The sequence below is a fragment of the Hyaena hyaena genome, unplaced genomic scaffold (assembly GCF_003009895.1).
Source record: "Hyaena hyaena isolate Hyena2069 unplaced genomic scaffold, ASM300989v1 scaffold_471, whole genome shotgun sequence".
NCBI lineage: Eukaryota > Metazoa > Chordata > Mammalia > Carnivora > Hyaenidae > Hyaena > Hyaena hyaena.
The window spans coordinates 1,207,070-1,234,458 of NW_024081102.1; the positions used below are offsets into that span (position 1 = coordinate 1,207,070).

At 58.6% G+C, this 27,389-nt stretch overlaps 1 protein-coding gene across 3 annotated transcripts; it reads left to right on the forward strand.

Moving 5' to 3' along the window:
• Positions 1-1,571: 1,571 nt before the first annotated feature.
• KRBA1 (KRAB-A domain containing 1) lies at positions 1,572-26,333 on the forward strand. Of its 3 annotated transcripts, none has more exons than XM_039253912.1 (18): positions 1,572-1,776; positions 10,177-10,303; positions 10,670-10,789; positions 11,467-11,607; positions 12,072-12,227; positions 13,081-13,212; positions 13,424-13,606; positions 14,405-14,545; positions 15,186-15,401; positions 15,857-16,030; positions 16,447-16,620; positions 18,423-18,575; positions 19,072-19,254; positions 20,023-20,223; positions 20,313-20,447; positions 21,433-21,537; positions 22,077-22,238; positions 23,402-26,333. In XM_039253912.1, the coding sequence occupies exons 1-18, from the start codon at positions 1,765-1,767 to the stop codon at positions 24,316-24,318; spliced, it is 3,432 nt and encodes a 1,143-aa protein (XP_039109843.1). In that variant the 5' UTR covers positions 1,572-1,764; the 3' UTR covers positions 24,319-26,333. The 3 variants fall into 3 exon arrangements, with proteins under 3 accessions (XP_039109843.1, XP_039109844.1, XP_039109845.1); XM_039253913.1 differs by having other exon boundaries at positions 12,075-12,227; XM_039253914.1 differs by lacking the exon at positions 1,572-1,776 and adding an exon at positions 5,564-5,602.
• The last annotated feature ends 1,056 nt before the right edge of the window (positions 26,334-27,389 follow it).

A 27,389-nucleotide genomic window follows, 5' to 3' on the forward strand; every position in this document is an offset into this window, starting at 1 on the left:
AACAGATTGGATGTTGGTAAATTTCTATTAACTGTGGACCCAGAGTCTACAAATGGGGTCTAAGCCCGGTCAGGTAGGGGGAGGTTGAGTCAAAGAGATGCGAAGACTCTGCACATGCTATAATAAAGGTGTGTCTTGGGTTGGGATATTACTCTTTTCTAAATTGAGGGATTTTAAAGTTTAGGGATCCTGAGACGGGGGGGGGGGGGGGGGGGGGGGGGGGGGGGGGGGGGGGGGAGGCACTGGGAGAAGGGACACCCTGGCTACTGGGAGGAAATCTGCCTCAGCAGAACAGGGGCAGGCAGCACAGGCAAGGGGCTTACCACAAGGGGCTATGGCCTTTAGGGATCCTGAGATCAGAGGGTGAGCTTGAAGCTTTTCTTTCCCCACGATGAAACCCTTGTGATATTTTCAAACCCTCCTACAGCCGATTGCACACACACGCCGGTCTGTGTTGACAATTCTTTAGGTATTAAGGAGGGGGGAGGGGATTTGGCCCCGGGTATGAAGCTGGCCAGTGACTGCGAGTGGTCCCCTAGAGGCCTTTCCTTGAGAGGCCGGGTCAAGGATGTCAACTGTACCCCAGAGCTCCGGGAGGTGACCAGCAGCAATGCCAGAGGAGACCCAAGGCAGGCCAGAGCTGCTCTTCCAGGGACCAACATTGGGACTGCTGGGCAGAAATTCTCTTCCCCCAAATTAATTCTAGAGGAAGAGACTGTGGGGATGGGAGCGGGGGAAGCCGGTTCGCTGGGCCTCTCCGCTTGGGTGGACCCCTGTCTCTGTCTCGCAGAGCCGGTGCAGCTCCACATGCCCACCTTCTCTGTGCTGTTTTAACAGGGAGTGGTCCCCCAGGGCCGGAATGAGGCTCCTAGTGCTCAGCCGGGGTCCTCCCCCTGCCCCCAGCCCGCCGCGTCCCGACCAGAATGGTGGGGCCCGTGCTTCGTTCACTCATCACGCATTTATTTGAGGACCTCCTACGTTCCAGGAACTTCTGGGGTTGCCCGAATCAACCAAATAGACCAGCAGTTGGTCACACTGACCCGGCTCAACGCTGCGGCGAGCAAAGGGAGCGGGCTGGCAGATCTGGGGTTGCGCCGGGGTCTGGTAGCCGCTCTGACTCACCCCTGACCGCGGCCCGCGCCGTCCGGCCTGCGGCCCCCTCCTCACCCCTGCGTCCGCCTCCCCCGACACCTCCTCGTGGCCTCGGAAACTGTCGGTTTACGGGATGTGACCTTTGGGAGAGGCGGGGCCCTTTTCATCCGAGCATCCCCACCGGGCACGGAGGATGCGCTCAGTAAATGTTGGATGCAAGAGTGGATGGTGGATGGATGAATGCGTACCCGCGTGCAAACACACCCGCAGGCTGGCCACCGGGCGGATCCGGGCGCCGACTCCTTCCCGGCAGCTTCCCGGGTACTGCGCGGGGCAGGTGGGCAGGGGACTCCCGCCGAGCCGCCCCCGACTCCGTCCCGCTCCGGGCGCCGCGGCGCCCTCTGGGAAGAGTAGTTCGCGCCTGCGCCCAGCGGGCCACCGAAGCCGGGGGTCTCCGGGCGGAAGCCGGACCGCGTCTTTCGGAGTGGGGGGCGCCGGGCGGCCCGGGCGTGCCCAGCCTCGCCTCTCGCCCACTGCCCGAGACCCCCAGCCCTGCTTCCATCCGCATTGACCTCGGTCGCCGCTGTCGCCGAGGGTCGCGGCACAGTCTGCGGGCGGAGAGCGGGTGCCGCGGGCCGCGCCGGAAGCGGAGAGCGGAGGTTGAGTCCTGGGATGGCGCGCCAGGTAAGGCGAACCCAGAAGGACGGAAGGACCGACGGACCGACAGACAACTCGGCCAGTGGGCTCCGCGCGGCGTGGTGCGGCCCGGTGGGGGGGTGGAGGGAGAGGGACAAAGACCTGGGACCCGCCAACGTTGGGGTCGGGCTGTGTTCGGCCAGGCGGGCCTGCGGCGCAGAATTTCATGCCGAGAAGTCCAGCTCCTCGGACGACTCCAACCCCTCCCCAGTCCTCGCCCCCCAGTACCCTGGACGTGGAGCCTGCCTGCACCTTTGGAAACTCGTTCCTTTGGGTCCGCATCGCCCCCCCCTTGGCGTGGCTTCTTTTCATTGCCAGTTATACTGGCAGCTGTGGGCACGAAGGCCTCGGGAATGAGTACATCTGATGCGTTTATTCTTGGTAGGATCCTGGACCTTTGGGGGAGGGGGCGTGAAACAAGGTCCCAGGTTTTATCCACCAGGTATGGCGTGTAGATTCGAGAGCTGGAGGAAGAGCCCCATCTGTCATAGCCTGGGCAGTGCGGGGCTGGGAAGGTGCCAGGGAAACGTGATGATGCCAGTGGGGAATTGTCGCACGTTCCTCTGGGTGAGCGCCCGCAGCCAGTTCTGTAATTTTTGTTTGGCCCATAAGGTTGGGTCAACCTTAACCAATTGTAGACCCATGGTTTGGAGGTGGGTGGTTATTGAGATGGTGGCTGGGGCATTCTGTGTGGCCGGGCACAGCCCGCACTGTACCAGACCCTCCAGTCATTAATGGCCCACAAGCTCTTGGGAGAAGCCAGGAAAAGTGGAAGTTGTGGGAGCAGAGGCAGCCTTCCTCGCGGCTCTGGCTGTGCACATAAGCAGCCCAAGGACGCTCTTGCTCAGATTATGTCCACTGGTCCTGTGCTAGCCCCTCCTCATGCCGCAGTTTCCTCTTCTACAAAATGAGAGTTCCAGTTCTTCTGCTGTTCCAGGAAGGATGTGTCCTCACACCTTGTAGCTTCGCGGAGAAGGTGGCTCCAGTGCCTTTGGGGAGCAGTAGATGACAGTTAGATGGGTAGTTACAGAGAAAGCCTCCTGTCTTCCTGTCCAATATGTCTCCCAAATTCCCAGGGATGTGTGAGCACAGCCCATAAGTGGGGAGCAGCAGGGCGCAGAGGCCGATCTGGGAACGCAAGCCCGAGGCACTCTGGGAGAATGGGTCTAGGCCCGGAAGGACCGTGGAAGGATGGACTGGTCCTGTGGGCACCGACGCTGTGGTTTTCATGTTGGGCTAGAGGCAGGGTGGAAGGAATGTTTTAGGAGGACCAGCATGGTGGCAGTGAGCCAGGAGGCTGCGCAGTTACAACAATCCTGCGTCAATCCAGAAAGCTTTTCTCCTTCTGGCTGCCTGAGGGAGGCTCGAGAGCCACAGAGGAGGTGAGGTGGGGCTCGTGGAGGACAGTGGGTTCAGACCCCGAGCCAATAGCGTGTTTCCCTCTTTCGTGCCTTACGTGTTTGCATCCCTTGCACACACACACTCCATACTTTGCCTCCACTTTTTTTGGGCAGAAGAAGGCCATTGCTTGAACCACGTACTCTGGCCACAGTCAGTTCCCATTTCCATTTTATAAGAACTTTGTCCTGAAGAATTAATCTTGAGGAGAAGGTGAAAGACCTGGAAACCATCCCTTCCAGATGCCTAAAGAGTTGGGTGTATTTAGCCAGGAGATAAAGAGGCACTCGAGGTCAGGAGTCGTGTGTGCGGAAGAGCTCATTCTATGTAGCTGGAGGGGCAGGTGGACGTCAGGCTGACGGGTTTGGCTCTAAAATACTAATCATGACACTTAACTGCGTCCCAGCATTTGGTCCAGGCACTGCCTATACTAATTCATTTAGTCTTTACAACATCCCTAGGCTGTAGATCATTATGATCCCGATTTTATAAATGAGTTCACCGAGAACCAAGTGGGTTAAGTAGCTATGGCATCTTGCCATCAGATGGAAAGATCCTGCCTAATAAGAAGGAAAGCAGCAAAGCAGGGAATTCTGGCAGCCTCGCTCCTGAGGTCCAGCCCCAACTCCCATACTGTACCTCGTCTGTGTGTCCAGAACTTCTGAACTGCCAGATTGGGCCGGTGGATAGGACTAGCTGCTGGGAATGTGGTGAGCAACCCATTACTGAAGGCATTCAAGTGACATTTGAAGAGCCACCCTGTTTTGGGTGGAACTCAGCATTTCATGATTCCCTCCTCCTTAAAGGTCTACAGCAGTGACCTGTGATTTCTAGTTCACAGACGCACTATGCTTGATGGCTGGCTCCTAGGAAGAAGGAGGGCCGAGCCTGTTTTCAGGGGTCTGTTCCCCCACATACTTTTCATTTCCAGCAGGTTCCGGGCAGGACTCCAGCCTGTGACCAGACTATAGTGCTCCCCTGTGATTCTAAGCTGAGAATGTGTCAGAATCACGGGAGGTGTGAAAATGGAGATTTCTGGGCTTACTCCCGATTCAGTAAATCAAGGGAAATCAGCACTAATTATAAGCACTTATAAATCATTTGAACCTAAAAGCCCTTTTGTTTTTTCAGTCCTCATGTTATAAAAAGCTTCCAATGGGAGAAGTTGAGGTTACAGAGTATTTTTCCCTCAGTTTGCTAAACAGAGAACTTGTCTGCCGACTCCTTGGGAAAACTAGCCCCCCAGGAGAACTGTCGCTTGGCTGTGCTGAGTCCTGACTCCCATATTCCCCGCTCCGGCCCCAGCAGTGCCATTTGGACTCTGCCGTTTAGCAGCAGCTACAGGAGCATTTATTTGTACCGAGGTCCTGTCATAGCAACCTTTATTGGGTAATCAGAATTTTTTTTCTTTTTTTTCTTTTTTTAAAATGTTTTATTTATTTCTAGGAGAGAGAGAGAGAGAGACAGCGTGAGCAGGGGAGGGTCAGAGAAAGAGGGAGACATAGACTCTGAAACAGGCTCCAGGCTCTGAGCTGGCAATCAGCACAGAGCTCAACGCGGGGCTCGAACCCACGAACCGCGAGATCATGACCTAAGCGAAAGTCGGACGCTTAACCGACTAAGCCACCCAGGCGCCCCAAGAATTTTTAAAAATTAGAGAAGTTCGATGCTTTGTTTTTTTAAGGTTTATCAATATCATTGGTTATAGCAACAACTAAGCCAGCAGAAAGGGCACCCAAGTGTCAGCTCAAAGGTCCCCGTCCTAAACTTGGCGCTGTGGTTGTCTGCCAACCTGGCACGCTCCTTCCCCACTTGGAGCTTTGGAACCTTTGCCTCACACATGGGGTAACAGTGTCCAACCAAATTCCTGTGCCAGTCTGTTTGTTAATCAGTGAGAGATCTGAAATGCTCTGAAACTGGAAAGATCACACTTCTGCCGGTCCTTGGCAGAACAGAGCCTGTGCGAGACACATCTCATTTAGCATCCCGCAGAGGGCCTGTCGCACATGTGTGTTAAAGTTAGAGGTAACGGGGAGAGACACGTGGAGCTGAGCTAGGCAGGGTGCTGTACCTGGTGCACATGTGAGATAGCATGTGTTGGGGAAAGCTAGCATATGCAGAGAAGGAGCTCCAGCCATCGCCGTCAGGTGGGGAGATGTTGGGGCTGGCTGCAGTTCCCATCATGGCCCTCATTCCATAGAGAGGGAAAGGCGAGAGGGTCAGCTATCATCCCTGGTTGGGGAAGCAGTCTTGTTAGAAAGTGGACCTTCCATAGCTCAGTAGCTGATATCAGCATGTCCTTCCCTAGAGCTGACTTGGACCTGCTGAGCCAGCAATGTGTTGAGCTACCAAAAGGTGAAGAAGAAATGAGCCTTGAGACCAGCCCGCCTTGTCTCTTCTTACTGGCCTCCTGGGGGTATGTTTTGGGTGGAACTCTTGTTTTGCGGGTGTGGAGTCTGATGTCGGTCCCTGCACCTAAACTGTTCATTCACCTCTGCCTCGTGGCCTGGCCACCTTCTCCAGGTGGCTCATCTTTCCTGCCGGGCTTGGCGTGCCTAGTTTCCAAGTTCTGGGGACGGCTTATTTTGCTCTGGTGTATTGGTCAGTGTGAGAGTTTAAGAAAAATTCGTATGGCTGGCCTAAAAGAGCGAAATAACTGACCGCATGGCCCTTCCCTGCTGCCTCCCCACCTTTCCTCAGCCACAGTAGTGAGGGAATGGGGTAATTAGGAGGGGAATCCAACCTGGTTGAGGCTAGGATCCCCCTTTTTAATGTTGAAAACTCCCCTGAACCCTGCATAGTTGTATCCTTAGCACATTAGATTATAGTCTTTGCGAGTATTTTTAAAAGAAGTGTTTTCAGTGTTACTTTAAAATATTTAAAAAGGGGTGCCTGGGTGGCTTAGTCGGTTAAGCGTCTGACTTTCGCTTAGGTCATGATCTCACGGTTCGTGGGTTCGAGCCCCGCGTCAGGCTCTGTGCTGTCAGTTAACTCAGAGCCTGGAGCCTGTCTTCGGATTCTGTGTCTCCCTCTCTCTCTGACCCTCCCCTGCTCACGCTGTCTTGCTCTCTCTCAGAAATAAATAAAACATTTAAAAAAAAATAAATAAAATAAAATATTTAAAAATGTTTTGGGGCTCCTGGGTGGCTCAGTCGGTTGAGCGTCCGACTTTGGCTCGGTCATGATCTTACGGTTTGTGGGTTTGAGCCCCGCGTCAGGCTCTGTGCTGTCAGTTAACTCAGAGCCTGGAGCCTGTCTTCGGATTCTGTGTCTCCCTCTCTCTCTGACCCTCCCCTGCTCACGCTGTCTTGCTCTCTCTCAGAAATAAATAAAACATTAAAAAACATTTTTTTAGATAAAAAAATGTTTTTATTATTTATCTATTTTGAGAGAGAGCATACGCATGAGCAGGGGAGGGGCAGAGAGAGAGGGAAAGAGAGAATCCCAAACAGGCTCCACGCTGTCAGTGCAGAGCCTGATGTGGGGCTTGATCTCACGAACCGTAAGATCATGACCTGAGCCAAGATCAAGAGTCGGACATTCAACCGACTGAGCCATTCATGCGCCCTTTTCAGTATTACTTTTAAAGGACACGCACATAATCATCACAACAGCATCTGTATAAGTTTAAACATAGTCATCAAAGAGTGCAAGCAAAAGCGTGTGTTCAGTCAATAAGGCTATTTGTGCCCATTCTGACACTGGGTGTGTTAGGACAAGTCTGAGGCTCTGGGTCTGCTGTGCAGATGAGAACCTTCTGGCTGAGGTGTCTCCCCGCTCCATCAGCCCTGGGGTTCCCCCTTCGGCCTAGGAGGCAGAGAGGGAAGAGGAGATAGCCGGGACCAGAGGAGCAGAGGGACCAGAGGGTGTAGCGAGGCAGTGGGCTGTGGGCTCTGGGAAGGAAGGAAGTGGCCTGAGCAATGGGGTTTCTAAGCCAGAACAAGGCAGGGCATCCTCTGAGCCCTTATGTGCTCGTGTCTGGTCAGGAAGTATAACGGGCCCCTGTATTGGGGTCCCCACGACCCCTCAAAAGTCAGTGATTCACTAGGAGGATTCCTGGGACTCAGCACAGAATTGTAGCCGCACCTGTGGTTCTTTACAGTGAGAGGACACAGAGCAAAATTCAAAGGGTGAAGGCACATGGGACAAAATCCAGAATAAACCAGGAGTGAGCTTCAAGTCTTCTCCCGGTGGACTCACTCGGGATGCACTTAATTCTTCCAGCTGAGTTGTGATAGCAGGTGTGAAATGTCTACCAGGGGCGCCTGGCTGGCTCAGTGGGTAGAGCATGCGACTCTTAATCTCAGAGTCGTGAGTTCAAGCCCCATGTTGGGCATGGAGCCTACTTTTAAAAAAAGAAAGAAAAGAGAAGAAATCTTGTCTACCAGGACGTCGCATGAGAGACTCCTTGCCCAGGATTTTTACTGGGGCCTGGTCATGTAGGCACTTGCGCCTGGCACGGACCAAGATCCCAGAGTCCCGGAATGGAGATAAATGTTCAGCACAGACCACACTGTGCAAAGGGTCCGGACCCAGCGAACCACCCTTCTGAAATCCAAGTTTGCCAACACTGGCTGGGGCCAGCCTGCGGCCAGTCTGTTCTAGGGACGGCGGCCTCAGGCCTGCTCTGCTGGCTGTTAACACACAGACCCTACCATTGGCTATGTCATATATGTCCAAAAGCCAGGAGGGGATGGGGATGGCTCTTTGAAAGATATTTTTGAGGCTGTCTGAGCGTGTTCCTGGAAGGGAGCGACCGTGTGTGGGCCAGAGAGGTGGAGATTAGCTCCAGAGAGTCTTCTGGCTGGCACAGTGGGCTGGAGAGAGAGGTGGGGAACCTCTGGACCAAGCGCAGCTAGGTAGTCAGTGGGGAGGCTGCCTGAAGCCGAGTGTGTGGAGGGGGTCCCGACCAGTTCAGCAGAGGAGTGGGGGACAGTGGTTCTGACCATGCGTTGCCCACTGTCCGAGGGTGACGGGTAGAGTAGGAAGCACATGCCATGCGACAATGCAGAGAGTTGGTAGCAGTGATGGTTTTAAAGTCACTGACTCGAGATGATGCAACAAGGCAGTAGATTAACTTCTTTGCTTTGTTGGGAGTGCTTTTATTCAATATTCAATATTATTTTTTTCAATAATTTTACAAATAGTTGAATATCTGTTTCTACACCAGAAGGAAGGACCCTTCCCATAATTTACATTCTGTTTGCTTAGTTTGCACAAAGTTAATTTTTGCTATAATTTAAAATTCATGCCTATCACCTACTGGTCATCTGGGGTCTCATGAACTTTTTTTTTTTTAATGTTTTATTTATTTTTGAGAGAGAGATAGAGACAACATGAGCAGGGGAGGGTCAGAGAGAGAGGGAGACACAGAATCCAAAGACATGCTCCAGGCTCTGAGCTAGCCGTCAGCACAGAGCCCAACGTGGGGCTTGAACCCACGAACCGTGAGATCATTACCTGAGCTGAAGTCGGACGCTTAACCGACTGAGCCACCCAGGTGCCCCTCTCATGGACATTTTAAAGCCCATGTAATGATTATTTGTAAACAAATCGGGACAAAAGGTGTTTTTTTATCTTACAAAGCAGGGGATGCTCTCCAAGGGTGATCCCAGGTTTCTTTGGAGCCCTTCTCTGCAGAACAGATAACAGTGCACCAGGATCCAAGTCCAGAGGCCCAAAGAGCTAAGGTCAGGGAGGGGGCTGCAGCGGGGGAGTGTGGAGGAGGGAGCAGGGAGCCCTGGACAGTGGTCTGGAAGGACTTGGCGACATCATCTCCTGTTAGAGTGTAGAGCCCCTGAGCTGCATGGGCTTGGCGGTGAATGCCGTGGGTCACAGCCATGGCATTCACCGTGGCTGGCCGAGGTCCTGAAGGTCAGGTGAGACCAGGAAAGTGAGGGCAGGCTCAGCCCAGCACAGGCCTGGATTCAGGCAGGATAGCCGGAAACCAGAGTCCTGCCTGGCCAGGCCAGAGGGTCTGTAGAACTGTGGCCGTAAGATTTGGGGTCTGAAGTTCAAGGCCAGGTACATCGGCTGCTGGTTTTCTTCATTCACGGTCACATAGCCATCTGTCTGTCTTAGCAAGGGTGGGTCTGCATCCTCTAGACCGTGCGAGCTGCTTGAGGTTTTCTCTCTCCCCCTCTTCCTTGGGGCGGGACTGGGAGGAGCAACATAAACATTTATTTGCTTGATTCCTGACTGTTGGGTCATTCCCACTGGAAAGCCGAGTACCTCATTCGTTGTCATCCTTACTATTCGTTTTATGTATAAACTGTTTTGTATGCCGTAGCGATAGGATCCCAGGTCCTTGCACGCCCAGGGTCAAGTTTGCTTATTACCTCTGGTGGTTCATGTTAGGACATGGTGAGCCTAGGGCTGGCTGGGCTTCCCGGCCTGGAATTGACTTTTTAGGCCCAGGCTGAGGGTCACAAACTGTACGGGCTCCTCTGGGACGCTGGTTGACAAAGGATCACAAGTCAGCTAACCCAGCAAGGGAATTCTCTCACTGTGCTGGAGGTGACGGGTCCCAAACCAGGGTGCGGGCAGGGCCGTGCCCCCTCTGAAGGCCCTGGGGGAGGCCCCTCCTCTCTCCCACCTTCCGGTCTGGCTCCAGGCCTTCCTTGGCTTGTGGCTGCGTCACTTCTGTCTCTGCCTCCGTTGTCACCTGGCCCTCTCCCCACGTGACCGTGTCTCTCCTCTTTTTATGAGGACGCCGGTCACACTGGGTTAAGGGCCCACCCTACTCCCGTAGGACCTCAGCGTAGCCTCATCTGCAAGGACCCTGCTTCACGGGGGCCTGGGGTGGGGGCTGCAGCCCCCCTCTTCGTGCACACAGTCCAAACCCCGTCACTGTCTCTTGAGCAGATTCCCGTTCTCCTTCGCCTGCCCCCACGTCCCCCCCCCGCTGCACTCTCCCTGCTCCGCATTTCCTGGTGTCCCCCTAGCATCGCTGGGCGGGAACCACCAGCTCCCCTGAGGTTGTGCCCACAGGTGTCCGTGGCCTTCCAGGACCTGGCGGTGCGCTTCTCAGAGGACGAGTGGCAGCTGCTGGGGGAGGGGCAGAGGGCGCTGTACCAGGACGTGATGCGGGAGAACTACGAGATGCTGCTGTCCCTGGGTAAGGACCCCCCCCCACCCCTGCCCCGCCCCGCGGGCCAGAGCCAGGCAGGTCCTGAGTCGCCCCGGGACGCCGGGACTAAATGAACAGTTGGAGGAGGTGTTCCGGAGCCTTGGGCCTCACTGGGGGCTCGCTGGGGGCCTCGCTGGGGGCCCCACTGGGGGCCTCGCTGACCTCTAGTGGGGTTCTGGGTGAGATTTGGCTGGGGCGCTCGGAGCCGGCTGAACTCCTAGCAGGCTGGCCTCTGAGCGCCTGGCGGCCCTGCGGTTCTTGGGGTTTGGGCGGTCACAGATGCGTGACTGCGTGTAGTCGGGTGCAGGCCAGCTTCCATTCCCAGGGGCTGTCCCTCCCTCTCTTCTTCCCCAGGGACAGCCGAGCTGCTCCCCCTCTCTGCCTTCCTGTCTCCTGCGGAGCCCAGCCGGGCCATGGAAAGCAGGAGCTGCGCTGGTGAGGGGCCGGAGCCTCCCAGGGCCGGAGGCCCCCTGGGTGAGTCATCCCGGCAGATGAGGGGCAGGCCCCCTGCCCCAGGGGGGACTCACTCTTGTCCCTTCCGCTCTGTGGTCCTCATCCCCTGGCTCCACTCCTCAGGGACCCCTGGGACCTCAACCCTTGCCGTGCTCTACGCCCAAACCCCTCTGCGACCTTTCACCCTTTGCCCCCCCCCCCCCCGGTCTGGGAACCTGGCACACAGTAGCGCATTGTGTGCGGTGCTAGGAAGGGGGGCACCCTTGGAGACCTACTCAAGCCCCCTTCCCACCACCGGCCACACAGCCAGCCTGCAGCCCCCGAGGGTGCTGCCACCAAGGGTGTGCCACAGGACTGATGTCTGCAGACCTCAGACAGTGGGTGTGGCCACGAGGTTACAGGTGCCAGGAAGGGCAGAGCGCCTGGCTGGTGGTGGCCGGGGGGGGGGGGGGGGAGATGCAGCCGTCCTTGGCACTCCCCTCAGAGAAGTACCAGGTACCGAGCAACAGTACCCCAAGTCCCCAGCCCCAAGTCCTGGCTTTGCCGGGGCAGATCCTTCTACTTCTGGGACATAAGTCTCTCCTCTGCTGCTACTCACGTGGTAGGAGGGTGACCTGAGATGCGGTTTGTCATCGTGCAGAGACGCGTGAGTGTGGAGCTGACAGAGGGTGGGGGGTTCACTGTGGCCTCTCCGGCAGGAGGAGCGCCCCCGCACAGCCTACACCTCACTGCCCTGGTGCAGCTAGTGAAGGAGATTCCGGAGTTCCTGTTTGGAGAGATCAGCCCCGAGAGCGAGAGCGGGGGAGTGGGCCTGGACGGGGAGCGGGCGAGCCCCAAGGGTGAGTCGGACAGCGGCCTCTGCTCGCCGTGTGCTGCCCAGTCCCCGCCGGCCCCTAGGTGGAGTCGCCCGGCTCACAAGCCCCGGGAGCACATCTGCCCCCAAAAAGGCGTGGGTGGTTGGTGAGATGGCGGCCCCTGTCTTTCCTCATGGCGGTCACTACATGGCTTCAGCCACACCCTGACGGCCCTGTCTGTCCCCACCAGTCCTGGCCTTTGAGCCTGCTCGGTGGATAGTAAGTGAAACCAAAAACGGGGCGGCGGAGGGGGGGGGAGGATCTTATGGGAACAAGACTGTGGTTGTGTATCTGTATGTCAGAGCCCAGGAATGACAGTGCAGAGGACACTGACATCTGGGTCATTGTTAACGGAACACGGCAAGGAAGGGTCTAGATAGGGCAGTGTCAGGGGCATTGTACCCACTGCTGGGCTTAGCTTCCGGTGTTGTCTCCTTCCTCCCCAATAGCAGCTGTGACCGTGGAGACTTGCCCTCTCCGAGGCCTGCTCAGCTGCCTTCCAGACACGTCTACGGGCTGGTCCAGCCTGGCCACCACGACTAGCAGCAGCTCATTGTCCAGGGGCCTTCCTGGAGCCAGGGGACAGGGGAGCCCCCTCCCCATCAGTGAGTATGGGCCAGCAGGGGCAGGGAGCTGGACTCTGTACCCTCTTTGTTATCTCTAGGGCTCAGTTTCCCTTGTTGTTAAGGGGGCAGCCTCCCCAGAGAACAGGATGAGAGCCCCCTGTCTATAGACCAAAGAGCAGGTGTGGTGCTCAGTCCCTGAGCAGCCTCTGTCCTGGCCCCGCTTCAGACCACTGTATGCTCATCATGGCCAGCTGAGGGCAGCGTCTAACATGCAGGCCCGTCGGCAAGGGGCAGGCCTGTGCGCCCCTGCTCCGAGTCTCAGACCTTCCCCCCTGAGAGCAGAGGAGGGCGAGGGTCACCACTAGAATTTTTCTGGCATCTCATTGTAGTTTTAGAAATTCTTGCAAATTTTGCATTTGTCCAAGTATCTTTTTTATTTCAAATATTTTAAATGAAATATTTAAATGAAGGTGGACTAACATTGACACTCTTGAAAAACAGACCCCATGTAGCCGGTGATTTTAGGTGTCGTCTGGCAGATTTGCTCTGGGGGTCCACGTGCTCAGACTTGAGAAGCACAAGTGCAAGATTGGGCCCTGCGTGTCAAAGCTGCCGGAGCGACTTACTGGGCCAAAGTCAGAGGCTGGAATTGGGGGCGCTCGGGTTATTCAGAGCAAGCCGTGTCGGTGCTTATAATGACACTGGAAGGAAACAGGGACAGACTCCTAGGACAGGCCCACAGGGGCTGGCCCTGACGCAAATCCAGGCTTCCAGTACTTGGCTGCCCCCCAGGGACTTGAGGGGCCGAGGGGTCTGTCCTCTGTGGGGACCAGTCTGGGGCGGTTCCTCAGGAGCCAGGGCTACAAAGACCTTTCTGTTTCTCCTGCAACAGAAACTGCTGACAAATCAAGACCCACAGACAAGGAAGGCCCAGAAGCCCCAGGGGGGGAGCCCAGCCCTCCCACCTGTAGCCCCAGCAGGAAGAAGGGCCCCAGGAAACAGGAGAGAGGGACCACGGGGACAGGTGAGAGGCTGGCTTTGCGGAGGGTGGGGTCTGCCCTGGAGCTGAGCAGGGAAGGGAGATGGAGGCACACACAAACGTGTGTAGGGTTTGGCTCACACAGGCATGTCAGGCGGCAGGTGTTGGCCCTGTTCACACAGGAGGGACATCGGACCTTCTGAAGGTCCCAGAGCCGCCCCTGTCAGGGCTGCACTGACCTTGGCTGATCTTGCAGGTGCCATGGGAAGCTCTCCTGGGAACAGCCCCTTGCAAGGCCTTATCAACTGCCTGAAGGAGATCCTGGTGCCTGGGCCCCAGCACCCTGAGGCGTCCCCATGCTCGCTACCTGCTCTCCCCGGCCGGGACACCGCTCAGCTGCCCAGAGCAGAGCTGGGGCCTGGGAGCCCGCCCTGGGGAGGTGAGTCCCCCAGGGACCTGTCTCCTCAGGCCAAGGTTTCTGGAACCCCTGAGCTGCCTTTCTCTGTAAATACAGTGTCTTCCCAAAGGGCCGTTCCCAGCATGGCAGCTCCACGGTCATCACTGGCCTCCTTCTGGAGCCTGCGGCTCCCTCAGGAGAATGGCATTCGGTCAGCTCTTACAGGAAACTCAAAAACAGACTTTGCCCTGGACCCCCTTGTGGTTTTTGTGCGTCCTAACATGGGACCTCGGGACCTCTGAGGAGGGCCGCTCACTGTCATTTCCTGCTGACACTAAGTGGGGGTTTCTGGGGGCTCGGGGTGGCGTGGTGGGGGCGGGAGCAGCGTCCCGGACTCTGACCCCTGTTAGTGGTGAAGACTGTGACAGGCTCCTGAAGCCTTTGAGCTTTGGCTTCCCCATCTGTAAAAGGGGACGATTGTTCCCACCTTCAAGGGCTCAGGTACAGTGAAGGACTTGTGTTTGCTTGCGAGACGCTTGCTCCTGGGACGTGAGGTCCGCTCGGGGGCCAGGGGGCCACATGCAGGTCGCAGCCCGTCAGCTCGCTTCCTTCCGCTGGCACCCGTGTACGGCCGGCTGCTTCAGGGAGCTGTGGAGATGGGCATTTTTAAACCGAGCACCAAGAAGACAGCGGCCCGTGCAGATCTGAAGGAGTTGCAAGAAGACCCACATTTCCAGATCCCGGGCCCTGAACCCTTTTAACTGCTCACCTGGATTGGCTGCTTTTTTGCTGTGTGTCATGACTGGGCTCAGGGCAAAAGTATGTTCCTCTTCCCTGCAGTGAAGACAGAGGCGGCTTCCGGGGACTGCCCCCTCCAGGGTCTGCTGAACTGTCTGAAGGAGCTCCCTGAGACCCCGCACGGGCGCCCCAGCCCCTCCAGTGTGCGGAGGGATCCGGGGCACTGCCAGAGGAGTTCTGCAGGTAAAGGCCACTGGCCGGGCAGGGAGGGCCCTGGGGCGCCTTCCATTTCCCTTCCCCCAGGCCCTCGGGCCCTCGCCTCCGCGTGTAGGTTGGGCCGCCACATGTTGGGGACCGTCCTTGTAAACAGAGCTTGGCATGTCGGAGGTGCTTCATCAGCCCACGATCACTGTCCAGCATGGCTGTTAGAGTCAGGCTGAAAGTTCCAGAAGGGAGGAAGGGAGCCTAGGGAGGGGAGGAGGCTGAGAACAGAAGATACGGCTCTGGCCCAGGAGGCACTTGGGGCATCCTTTTGAACTGAGCATTCCCGTCGTGTTCACGTGGGCTGGGGTAGCGTTTCCACACACTGTAGCTCGCTGGTCCTTGGGAGCTTCTCAGACTGTTGAGAAAGTCGAATCGAGACCGGCTTGCTGGCCTTGGAGTAAAGACCCTGATCCGGTGCTGCCAGAGGAGGCTGATGTGGCTTCCCTCAGTAGAAACCTCTGGAGGCACCCCAGGGGGTTCAGGGACAAGATGGGGGCGTGAGTCAGTCCATGTCAGTCCATGAGGAGTGACCGCCTTGGAGCCAGAGACTGCTGTAGAGGCCAGGGGCCTTGGGAGCCCCATCCCACGCCTACAAAGGCCTCATGGGGGCTTCCCACAGCGCCCGGACCCGTCCAGCGCCCTCCCCCCGGCCCTGGTCCGGGAGCTGGCAGCGTGCTCTCTGCGGTGAAGATGGAGGACTGCTGGGCCCAGAGCCCCCCGGTGCCTGCATCCTGTCAGCTCAGCAGGTGGGCCCACAGCCCCTCTGCTGCTGGCAGCCAGGGGAGTGGAGAGACCAGAGGGGTCCAGGTGCCCAGCTGGGGCCCCGGAGCTCAAGGTGAGGCCTGGGGGCGTCTGCTCGAGTCCTCCCCAGTGGGATTCCCAGCCCCACCAGCGAGGTTCTGCCCGCCCATGGGGGAGGGAGTGGGTCCAGCCCACGGGGGGTGACATGGCAGTGACCCCTCTCTCTGAACCCACATCCTCCTCAATCCGAGCACTCGCCCAGGAGGCTTCCGTTGTAAGGACTTCTGTTTTGCAGTGATCCCCTGCCCATCAGGAAGCTGGCCCCTGTGTACGTGGGGTCTCTCCACCCTTCCCCTGTACCAGATCGTGTCCTTCCCCTGTAGGGACAGAGAGCTAATCAGAGTCCCCCCACTGGGGGCCTGCCTGGCATGCCTCCCTGCCCGGTGCAGGACTTGTCACCCCTGCAAAAGGCGGGTTGGGGCAGCCAGCCTGGGGCCGGGTCAGGGGAATGTGCCCGAGATGGTGACAGGGCCATGTCCCCTGTCCCAGCCGGCAGTGCCTCGAGCTCACCTCTGGAAGCCCTGGAGGCCTGTCTGAAGGGCATTCCCCTGAGCGGGTCGTTACCTCCCCAGCCGCCGGCCACCTCTGGATCGCGGAGCCCGCCGCCAGGAGAACCTGGGGCTCAGAGGCCCGAGCCGCAGCCCCGCAGACCACACGGTGAAGGTAGACGGGGCCCTGGGCCCAGGGTGGCATTTGTCCCTGTGCGCGGCACAGGGGGACGCTGAGGACGTCGTTTGGTACCCCGCTCCTCCTGGGCCGTGAGGCACGTTGCCCTTCTCCAGCCCCCATACTCAGGCCTGCCCCCAGGCGGTTCCTGAACTTGGTGGGCACCAGTTCAGCTCTTCCTGCATACCACACCTCGCCCGCTCCCCCCCCAAGAGCTCTGGCTTGCTTTCTAGTCCCAGGAAACCAACAGTTGGCTTCACGTGGGTCTTTTAACCAGAGCCTCAAGCCCCCAACCTACAGGGAGACCCTTGTGGGAGACCCTTTGGGGTCAGTCTCCTGGGTGTCCACCCAGGGCCCGGGGAACCTCTTAGCCAGTGGCTTTCTCATGATGTCAGCTGTGCTGTTTCCTGCAGAGGTGGCCGTGGGGCCTCTTCTGGCTCTGAGTCTTCAGGGCTGTGTGAGAGGCAGCCCTGCCCTCCCCTCAGGGCCCTACAGCACCCCTACCAGCTTCTCCTCATCCAGCAGCACCGATGGGGACCTGGATTTCCAGAGCCCAGGGGGCAGCCAGGGGCGTCAGCCTGGAAAAGGTGAGCCGGCAGGCCTGCGGCCGGGAGTCAGTCCTGGGAGAGGATGCGCAGCCCCCCAGCCCACCCGAGCCCAGCTGCCCTGCCCCGTGTCTGGAGCAGAGCTGGGGGTGTTGAGGCAGGAGCAAACACGGGACTTATTGTAGGCGGGGAGGGGGGTGAGGAGGAGAGTATCCGTTTTAATGACTAGGCTCAGAAGGGGCAAGGCAAAGTCTAAGGTCTCTAGAAAAATAGAAAAGGGCTCCTTTAGTGTCAAATTCTCCCTTACCCCAGCCACAGAGAAATGCCTGTAATATCAAATTGACCTCCGACTTAGGAAAGAAGGTTGTGAGGTTCAGGTTCATGTAAAGTCACCTTAAGGAGTATCTGTGGTGACCTGCGTCTCTCCGGGTCCCCTGCAGGGAGGGCGGCACCCACGGTGGGCTGTCACACCCCTTTGGAACCTTGCAGGACTCTGTGGGGTCCCCTCTTGACCTTTTCCCCACTCGAACAGTCCAAGCGCTGCCCTGTCTGCAGACACTCGGTCCCCCATTGCTCACCTCGCGTGTCGTCTGTGGAAAGCCTGGAGCTGCCCCAGGACCTCGCGCCAGGCTTGCTGGGGCCCGCAGAGCACCCCTGGGGGCCAGTGCCCATGCACCCGGTTCCCACATCCCACCACGGTCAGCCGCTGGGGTGGGGGCTTTTTCCTCCCCACGTGCAGCCTCCTTCTCTTTTTTAGTTTTTAATGGGCGATCACAGGGTTTTGTTCCAAAGCTAAGACAGGTTGTGTGGGAGAGACCGTGTCTCCCTGTCCCCTGCCCTCCTGGGTCACCACTGCTGTGAGGTCTCGCCTGCAGGGTCGTCCTCTGCGTGGCCCCGCTGCTCGCACCCTCGTGCACGTGGCAGCGTGCTCTACACAGCTCCCCCGCCCCGTGTTTTGTTTTACTGTTGGCCTTTGGCACCTTCCTGAACTTCCTCGGCATGTTTCTTGGACACTGGGAGCACCCCGTTCCTCTGAGCCGCCGCACAGTGTCCGTCACAGGGCTCAGTGCGTTGCCTGTTTGGGCGGCGTTTCCTGGTGCACTTTGTCTTCTAAGAAGCCCAAACTGCAGGAGAGTCTGAGCCACTTTTTAGAAGCTTCCAGCCCAGCTGTGCCCCGCAGCTCCTCTGTTGCTCTGGAACTTAGGAGAACTGGATTCGGGGCTACTGTGGTTGAATTTGGCCATTCCAGCACCACGTGGCAGCCCAGAGCTCTCCGCGAAGAAGAGCTCTCCTGCAGGGAAGAGCGTGGCCACGACGTCAGCTCCCGTAGGAAGGGCCTTTCCTTTTCTGGGCTTTTGGTCCATCTGCTTCCCGCTGCTTGCCCAGCTCCGGCACCCAAAATGTGATATTCTCAGTGTGTTTGGTTTATTCCCAAGTTGTGACTGCTCTGGCGCTGGCCTTCTCAACCTGCTGCATCATGTCCAGAGGCAAGGGCATGAGTTTTCCTCTTCTTAGTGGAGGGAGCCTCACGGCGTTCGGTCCTCAGGGCTGGCTGTGGGCCAGGTAGATGGTGGTATCTCTCGCACGGGCAGAGCAGGGTATCGGAGGGAGCCCAGCCTCCGCCTGTGGCTCGTGTCCTGGCTTAGGCAGCTTGGCCTCTTCCTGGGCCAGCCCAGAGCCGTGACCGACGTGTTTGGGACCAGGTGCCTGGCGTGACAGGCCCAGCACTCTGTGCCGCCTCCCGGGGCCCCAGCTGCCCCGCACGCAAGGGCACGGCCAGGCTCCCGGGGTTCGCAGAGACTGAGCTCTGACCATCCAGGATTGCAAATGTTGGGTTTTCGCAGGAAGCCCGGTGGGAAGCTCCCCGCTCCAGGGCCTGGAGAACTGTCTCCGAGAGATACCTGTGCCCAGGCCGCAGTCAGCTTCGTCCCGGTCCTCCGCGGGGGACAGGGGGCCACAGAGAGCGGAGCCCAAGAACTGGACGGCAGACAAGGACGGTAAGGCACGGCCGCCCCGGTGTCCGAGAGCAGGACGAGGCGACTCCCACGTACCATCCCCAGCCTGCCTCCCCACGTGGCCCGCAGGCCCACACCCAGCCCCGAGCAGACGGCCCGGGCAGAGGCTTGTGCGAGGCCGCAGAGCTGCAGGATCTGAGTGGGGGGCGCGGTCGGGGCAGGATACCTAGCCCCACCGGGTGCTGTTCCGGTTCTAGGCCCGATCTTCCTGTCCTGACTGTCGGCCCCGCCCGCCTTGGTGTCCAGCACAGTCGCTGAGCTGTGGGCCCGCGGGAGCCCAGGTGGCTGGGTCTGGGGATGAAACGGTCCTGGAAGATTTGGGCGGCTCCCGGGAACATCTGTAGGCCGGGTGTGTGCCCCACCCCTGAGCTCATGTGCCCGAGACGCCCACAGTGGCAGAAGCTGCTCTCTGCCCAGGAGCTTCCTTGCCTCAGTGCCCCACGGGGCTGACAGGCCTTTTGGCTTCTCACTGAAACAGGACTGAGGGGCGAGGCCTGTGAGCCCCCCCATCTGGGGCAGAGGCAGGGGGAGACACCCACAAGGAGCTTCCGGCTGGCCAGCCCACAGGCGCTGACCTCTAGCAGTGTCCCCGTCTGCTACCAGCGAGGGCTCAGAGACCATGGGGCCACCAGGCCGGGACCGTGGAGGTGGCTCCAAGATGGTGAGCGGACATCTCCCCCGTGTTTAGTGGCAGCTCGTCCCTCCAGATAAATCCTCCGCGAGGGACTAGATTTCCCCTTCCCTCCCCTCTGTTCCTTCCGTCTCCTGCCCATCGCGCTGCCTGCACGCTCCACACCACGGGCTGTGTGCTGGAGCGGGTGGGCCCCCCGGAGGCTGCGGCCGGAGCATCCTCAGTGCACCGAAGGGAGATGGCGACCAGGTTGTTGAACGGAAGAGGGAGAACAGTTTTTATGCAGCCATCGGGTTTCTCTGGGAGAGGACTGGTCATTTCCTTTATCATGGCCGTTGCCTGGGGCCAAGCAGGGGAGGGGGGTCCCCCTCCTCCGCGCCGCTGCTCCTCTGCACTGACAGCGGCGTTCCTGCCAGGCCCGGCCACAGGGTCTGATTTGTTGGGCGTCACGTGGCGTTTCTAAATATTCCCAGCAGAAAAGAACTGGCTTTGGGGGGCTTCCTGTGGACGTCACTGACCCTCTGCTCTGGACCACTGGTCCTGAGTGGGGTGCAGGTAGGTGCGGGCCTGGCTGGAAGCAGGGACATGCGACTTCAGGAAGGTTCCCCTGCTAGCTTTCCGGAGCAGCCCGGCCAGGCTTGGCCTCGCTTCTCTCCACCTCGCAGCAGGAGTGGGAGCTGTTCAGGGTCTACCAGAGCTTGCGGGGGGCTGTCGGCTGAGCCAGAGGGGGTCAGCGCTGCACACCCGCTCACTAAGGCAGAGGGTCCTCCTGAATGTTCTTCTGTTGTCCTTGCGCAGGGGCGGCCACGAAGCCCTCCCCGCTCCATTGCCTGGAGAACTCCCTGAAGGGGATCTTGCCCGGGAGGCCCTTGCGCTTCGCCTGCTTGGCAGGCCCTGGCCCTGGCCCCAGCCCCGGCTCCAGCCCCGGCCCCGGCCCCGGCTCCAGCTCCAGCATCAGCAGCTCGGAAGGAGAAGAGCTCTGGCAGCTGCTCCCACAGGGTGAGCTCGTGGGGACGAGAAGAGGCCAGGGAGCCAGGTCCCCCTGGCTGCAGCTTCCGCTCTGACACCAGCTTTGCTTGTGTTGCCAGAGAGGGACCGCCTTCCGAGCTACAGGGGTCCTGGCCCCCTGTCCCCACGGCCTGGAGGCGGCACCCATGCTGGTGGCAGCCCCGGTGAAGGCCCACGGAGAGCAGAGCCCGGAGCCCCCTGTGGCCTCCGTGCAGGTGAGCCCAGGGTCTCCTGAGAGCAGAGCCTGGATCCCCACATTTGCCCTACTCTTGCCAGAAAGTTCTCTACTTGAATCATGCTTGAGTCCCCTTAAGTTGAGAGGTGTGTCTGAGAGAGGATGTAGGGCACAGGTGTGTTTAATTAGGAAGCCTGGCAGTGAACTTAATACATATACATTCCATGCATATAATATACGCACAGCACATGCACTGATAACGTCTGCGTGTACACATAGTGCTCTGTTGGTCCCAGCCTATCCGTAGTGCCGCTCTCAGCGAGGAAGCCTGAGGCGCTCGCTTGCCCAGCCCCTGCTCGTAGGCAGCCCCATGGACGTTTACCCACCGGGCCTATCCCTTGTGGTTTTTCTGTCATAGGATGCATGTCAGCAAAAACCAGGGAACTTGGAGGGACAGGATTTATTATTCCCAGGCCCTGCAGGGTGCACAGCAAGCCTGAGGGGCACACAGTGTGGCCGCAGGTATAGAGAACAGTGTGCAGACCTGGGGCTCTGCCTTTATTTGGCTCAAGGGCAGGGTGACTGGCTTTGTCAGGTTCTTGCTTCACACACCGGAGCGGGAATTAGGGCCCAGGAAGGGAGAAGCGGGCACGCTCAAGAGGCAAGTTACCTAAAGCTAAGTGACCCTGGGCCTTCTGAAAGCCAGACATTCATGGGTCAGGAGGGATTGCTAGTCTCCGTGTTGTGCAGCTGGCAGCGTGTGTATCTGAGGCGGGTGGACGGCTCAGCGATCAGAAGCCCAGAGCCAGGCTCTCAGGCTGCATGTCCATACATGGGTGTGTACGTGTGATGATGATGATAGTCGTCTGCACTTTCAAAATTTGATAATAAACATGGTGTCAACAGTGAGATTCTTCCCCCTGGGAGAACTTTGAGGTTGTGCGGTCAAGAATTTTGGGAAACCTGTGTGCCCTTGCAGACCGCCTCGCCTCTCGGTCCAGGCCTGACCCAGTGTTTGCTCCCAGCAGGCAAAACCGAAGAGAAAACAGGAGGCAGGTCCCAGTTACCCTGGAGAGAAGTGTACTCGGAAATCCCGGGCCAGCCTGGTCCCCTGGGCAGCGCTGGAGGAGGTAGGGGTGGGGTAAGCGGTCGGGGAAGGGAGCTCTCCCCCAGCTCAGGCCAGCAGCTCTACACGGGCTTCTGGCCAGGCTGTACCTGCATTCCCCACTACTCAGTGGGCCTAGTGGGGCGCGGCAGTGTGGGCTGGTCACAGACCAGCTTCCTGTGGCCCACAGGGCACCCCCAGCGTGTTCCTGGAGGAGTCTTACAGGGGGTGGGGGTGGGGGTGGGGAGTGCCTGCCAATCTCCACCTTTTCCATCAGCTTTCTCTGGCCTCCTCATCGTGGTAGAGCTGGAGGGGCCAGGCCCTAGCTGCAGAAGACTCCAGAACTGATCCAGTCCGTCCTCATCACACGTGCCCCAGTGGGCTGTTCAACAGAGCCGGACTCCCTGACGGGCCCCACACATCCAGCTTGTATCTCATTTAACCATTGTTTGAAAGTTGAAAGTTCAGTTGTTTTTAGGCCATGTCCAAAATACCCGCGTGCCAGAAGGACTCCTGCAAAATGATATGTATCCACGACCTGGGTGCTCTGTGCTCTTTCTACAGGGGCAGCTGTGAGCCCCTGCCCTGCCCCTCAGCTGGAGAAAAGGCCCAGCGCAGGGCCCTGCCCGCCCCTTGGATCAGCCCACGGCCTCCTGTCCTGGAAGCCCAGGGTCGGTGAAGAATCCAGAGGCTTGGGGCCTGGAAATGGAAGACCGAGTATTGCAGGTGAATCGGTGGCTTCCCCGCCCCTCAGGTCGTCAGGAGCCCTGTAGGCACGGGGTGGGCAGGGGTTGACGTGGAAACTGAGGCCCAGTAATGTTGCACGATCTGGCCAAGGATGTCCCAAGAGATATGATTCTGTATCACACCTAACCTTGAGGAAGCTCCTCCTCATACGAGGGAGGGCCTGGCGCTCCGTCTCACTGTAGCGGATGCGCTGAGACCCCCGCACCAGCACCTCGGTTGGGGCTCTTTCGCTGGCTTGAGGCTCCGCCGCTCTGGAGGAGCAGCTCTTTTAAGAGCTGGCCTAAGGTTGCCAGGCCCACGGCCTCTCCCTCGGACTGAGGCAGTGGTGACATCCCAGCCCTCAGCTTAGATCCTTCCTGAAGAACCTGACCGGGCAGCTCATAGTCACTTCCGCCTCCATTTGGAGCCTGGAGGGGCTAATGAGGGGGCAGAGCTGGGCTGGGGTGCGGATAAGTGGGGGACAGCAGGTCTGCCCCACCAGTCCGGGTGGTAACAGGGCTTTCTAGGCGGGTTGCCTGGGGTGGAGACCTAAGGGGCCTTAGGGTGGAGGATGAGCTGATTTTTTTTTTAAGTAATTTAAGACCTAAAGTTCTAGAACTCCAACTTCTGAATGGGGAGGGGGAAGGTCAGGATGGATGTGCTGACGACCATCAGCACCGGGTACCGCCACAGTCCCCTAGCCACTCCCCTACAGGCGTCCAAGTCCCAGGCTGGTCTGGCCCTCCTGGGCCCCTCCCCCTCCCAGATATTGTCCTTGGTCTCATGCTATCTGCTGAGGTTTCTCTAGGCCTTGCCCACTGATGTGCTAGGGCAGGTGTAGGTGGTCTGGGATGCCATTTGCTCTCAACTGTGGCACTAAGAACCTTTTCCTAGAAGGTGGGAAGGCCATTGTCCTAAGAAAGCTGGAGACTCAGTCTGTGGTTTATCCAGAACGTAAACTTGGGGAGCGGCCAGGAGATGTGCTACCTTTGATGTCATGAGCACTGGCATTGATGTTCTCAAGCCTGAGTCCCTTCTGTCCCATCTAAAGCCAGGCCTTAGCGGATGGGGAGGGTGCCAGTTACAGTAGCTGCTGGGGCCCCCTGGGTGGGGGGAGTGGAGGCTCTGACAGCCTGAGAACTCTGTCCCTGCTCTGGTTTTAGCCAGGACCCAGGGGAAGCCACTGCCCAGAGGCCTGCCTGAGCCACCGCCCGCAGCTGCCACCCCTCCGGCTTTGCCCCAGGCGCCCCCACAGCCATGCCCCTGTGGAAGTTCTCTGCGGCAGGAGCTCCACAGCCTCGGCGCCGCCCTCTCGGAGAAGCTGGACCGGCTGGCTGCAGCCCTGGCGGGCCTGTCTCAGGAAGTGGCCACCATGAGGACGCAGGTGGATCGGCTGGGGAGGCGGCCTCGGGGCCCTGGGCCGAAGTGCCAGGCTTCCTGGCCGTGGGCCCTGTCCCGGGGACCTCGCTGGGTCAGTGGCCCTGCTCACAGACACCTGCCCTACGGGAGGCAGAAGGGCCCCGCCAGGCCGAAACCAAAGATCCTGCGCAGTCAGGCAGAAGGCTGCAGGGCCGGGGACGCCCCAGGCCTCTCCTGCAGGAGATTCCGCCCGGCGCCTCAGCTGCCTCCGGATGCCCCCACGGCAGAACCTTCTGGGCAGGACTCCAGCCCTTCCCAGCAGCCCCTCTCCTCAGCTTGCGGCTGCCGTGCTGTGCATGCCTCCCTGGGACACGCCGGGGGGCTGCAGAGCGCCCCCAGCTCCTCAGTGCCTGTCGCCGTACCCCCGCAGGTGGCTCGTCCTACAGCCAGTGCGGACGCGGAGCCGCTGTGTGTGGCAGCCGTGCCCCCCGGGACCCGGGGCCAGCCCAAGGACCCCGGCGGCCTGACGGCAGGGGTCCAGAGGGCCCTGGAGGAGGAACTGTGGGGTGCGGGATGTAGGGCCCTGAGGTGGGGGACCCCTAGCCACCTTCTTCATCAGCTCAGCCCTGCTGAAGGCGGCCTGACCCTGGCCACGTCCCCCCGGCGCTGTCCTGCCCCCTCACCCTGCTCCAGCCCAGCCTTCCCCGCCTCTGGGCCGTGAGGGGCTGCGGCCTCTGCCCTGGGCCCCCTCGCCCCAGACTCCAGGATGCTGCTTGCTCGGGGAGGCCGCTGTTTGGGGTGCCTTTCTCAGCCACGCCCGTGGCCGCCTTGGCTCAGGTTTACTCAGATGTTGCTTCCCAGTCTCGTCCTTCCCACTGGATCTGTCCCGGCACGCAGGGGGGAGGCGCGCGTGCTCACAAGTGCACACGCCCTGCACGGACGGCCGAGGGCCCCTCTTCCAGGCACCCGCCCTTCCCGATCTCGGCACTAAGCTGGGCTTGGCTCCTGCTTTCTTGGTTAATAGGGCATCGGTTTCGTTTGGAGAGAACCAACCCCCCACAGTTTCACCTGCGTTTGCCCATGTGGAGTCTGACGTTAGAGAAGTAGGGGTGCTGGGGGAAGGGCCCTCGGCTCCTGGGGGAGGGGCCCAGCGGGGCTGGACCAGCACTGCCCTCGGTTATGTTACCAGTGCGGGTACGCAGTCGGCTCAGCTCCTGCCTTTCCACGCTTCCGGAGAGTCCGCGGCCTCCCGGAGAACCAGCTGTGGGACCGAATTCCCACAAGACTTCTTTGAAGAGCGGCTCACGGTCACCGGGCAGCTCAGACGCCAGACCTTTACAGTGTGGAGGCCAGAGTCCAAGGTCGGGGTGTTGGCAGAATCAGTGCCTACTGAGGCAGCAAGGAGGGTCGGCTGCGGGGCTCTCCTGGCCTGTCCGTGGCTTTCTCTCTGGAAACACATCTCCAGATTTCCCTTGTGTGAGGGCGGCAGCCGTGTAGGACCAGGCCCACGCGAATGCTCTCACCGTGACTTGATCACCTCTTTCAAACCCTGTCTCCAAATAAGGTCGCATTCTTAGGTACTGGGAGTTAAGACAGCATGAATTTGGGGGGCACAGTTGAAACCGTAACACATCCACCAGACTCTTCCTGAATTTGTCCTCGGAGGAGAGCATGACTGCGATGCCTCCAGGCCTCCGTGGCCGGCTCCGGGCCCCACTCCTCAGGTGGCATTCGGTCGTGTATGGAGAGGCTTGCCTGTCACCCCCCAGGGTCAGCTCTTTTTCCCTAGCCTCTGTTCCCACTTTAGTCCTTACTAGATTTGAAGACTTTTCGGGAACTCTCTGTGTGCACTTGATGCCCAGGAAGGGCCGCCCAGCATGGGCTGGCGTGGTCGCCGTGGCTGCCAGGAACAGGTGCCAGTGCCCAGGCCCAAGCCACTTGGGGCCCAAAAGGGGCTGTGCCCCGATGGCTGTGACCAAGCAATGCCTGGTCAGGGTCACTGGGGACACATGCAGGGCCTGGCTTGTGCTCTTGGGTCCCCTCTGGGAGCAGCAGGCTGCCGATGGGGGACAGAAGGGAGAGGGGGTGGTGCTGACAGTGTTAAATGTTGTCAGGACTGGAGTAAGTCCCAAGATGACTGTTGCAGAAGCTAAGGTCTATAGGATCACATAAGCAGGGTGTTTGGTACAGTGTCTTCACGTCTAGCCGTACTCAGTAAGAGAATAGGGGCAGGAAAGTCCTAGGCTTTCCACTCAGAGGCCTCAGGAAGAGGAGTCTTTTTCAGGCTGCAGTGAGTGATGCTAGGCAGGCTCAGAGCCAGAAGAAATGGTAGGACAGGGATGAGGGGAGAGGGGCAGGGGGTGCGGTCAGTATGAGGAGAGATCTGTGCTCCCCTGCTCAGCCCTCCCTCTGCCCTGCACACTGGCCTCCAATCCCCTGGCTCCCTTCTCAGCAGCGGCCACGGAAGTGCTCTGCACCCACCTCTGTACAGCATTTGTGGGCCTTATCAGCATCAGCCGTCACACAGACCCTCCGAAGCAAGCTTGAAGGAACAGACCAGCCAGAGGGCGTAAATGACCTTGCACTTTGCTGCCTGCCCTTGGCGGAGCCGCAGCCTTCACCTGCGCCACAGACACGAACGCTCAGGGCAAGCCCGGTCTCCGCGGTCCAGATCCAATCCGATCATACAGAAAGTTCAAGGCTTTTTTTTTTTTTATGTGGAAAATGAGTAATAAAATGAACGATAAGATGCTCCCTGATTTGTGTGTCCATCCCACAGGCCCCCCGCCGCGCGAGCACAAACCCCTTCCTTCTACAGTTTCCTGAAACACCGGGGATCACTGCGTTCGTGAAAAATCGGTGTGCAGTTCAGCACATGTGCGTCTCTGCCTACTGCACGAGGAAACATGGTCTCTGGCAAAAGGAACCGAGGGGTCTTTTTGAACTCAAGGATTCCAGGGATCGGGGGAGGGCACGGGGTGGGGGAGACAGAGAAGAATCTACTTCTGGCTGACCTGAGTGCAAACCGCCCCCACCCGGAGCACATTGCGGTGGGTGGGGGGGTCGGCTCCAAGCATTTCCTCTGTTGCTGCCGCAGGCCTGAGGCCACTGTAAGGCAGGAAAGAGGGAAGGGGCTTAACCTGCCAACCTAAGGGATCCCCCTGCAGCCTCCAGGGCGGCCTGGGCGTCGAATGGAAGGGTCCCCTCCCCACTGGGGTGGGTGCCTCTCGCATCCCCTGATGTCACCACCCTGGAAGAGCTTGGCACACTGGCACACCAGACTTTACTCTCGGAGTTTTTGTGTCTTTCTGTTTTACATGTGGCTTCTGTAAGAGCCCACGGTTGGATTTTGTAAAATGTTTATATTTTATTTTGAGAGACCGCGAGAGAAAGCTTGGATGTGAGGGAGGGGCAGAAACAATGCCAAACTGAGCCACCCAGGTGCCCTGGATTTTTATTTTTTAATCCAGCTTGCCAATTTCTGTTATTTTCTTGGAGCTTTTCATCCATTTGTCTGTAATAGAAGTATGATAGATTTAGGTTTGAATATAACCATCTTAATTTATGTTTTTGTTTACCTCATTTGTTCTGGGTTTTCCCCCTTTTTTCCTGCCTTGTTTTTAATCGACAATGTTGTGGGTTTTGTTTTTAATCATTTCATTTCCCCTCTACTGGCCCCAGCATTTAAAGAGCTAAGAGGGAAAACATCCAAATTTATAATCATATTTGGGAGTTTTTAGCATACCTTTTTCAGAAATTGATATAACAAATCAGGAAGGATCTAGATTTGAA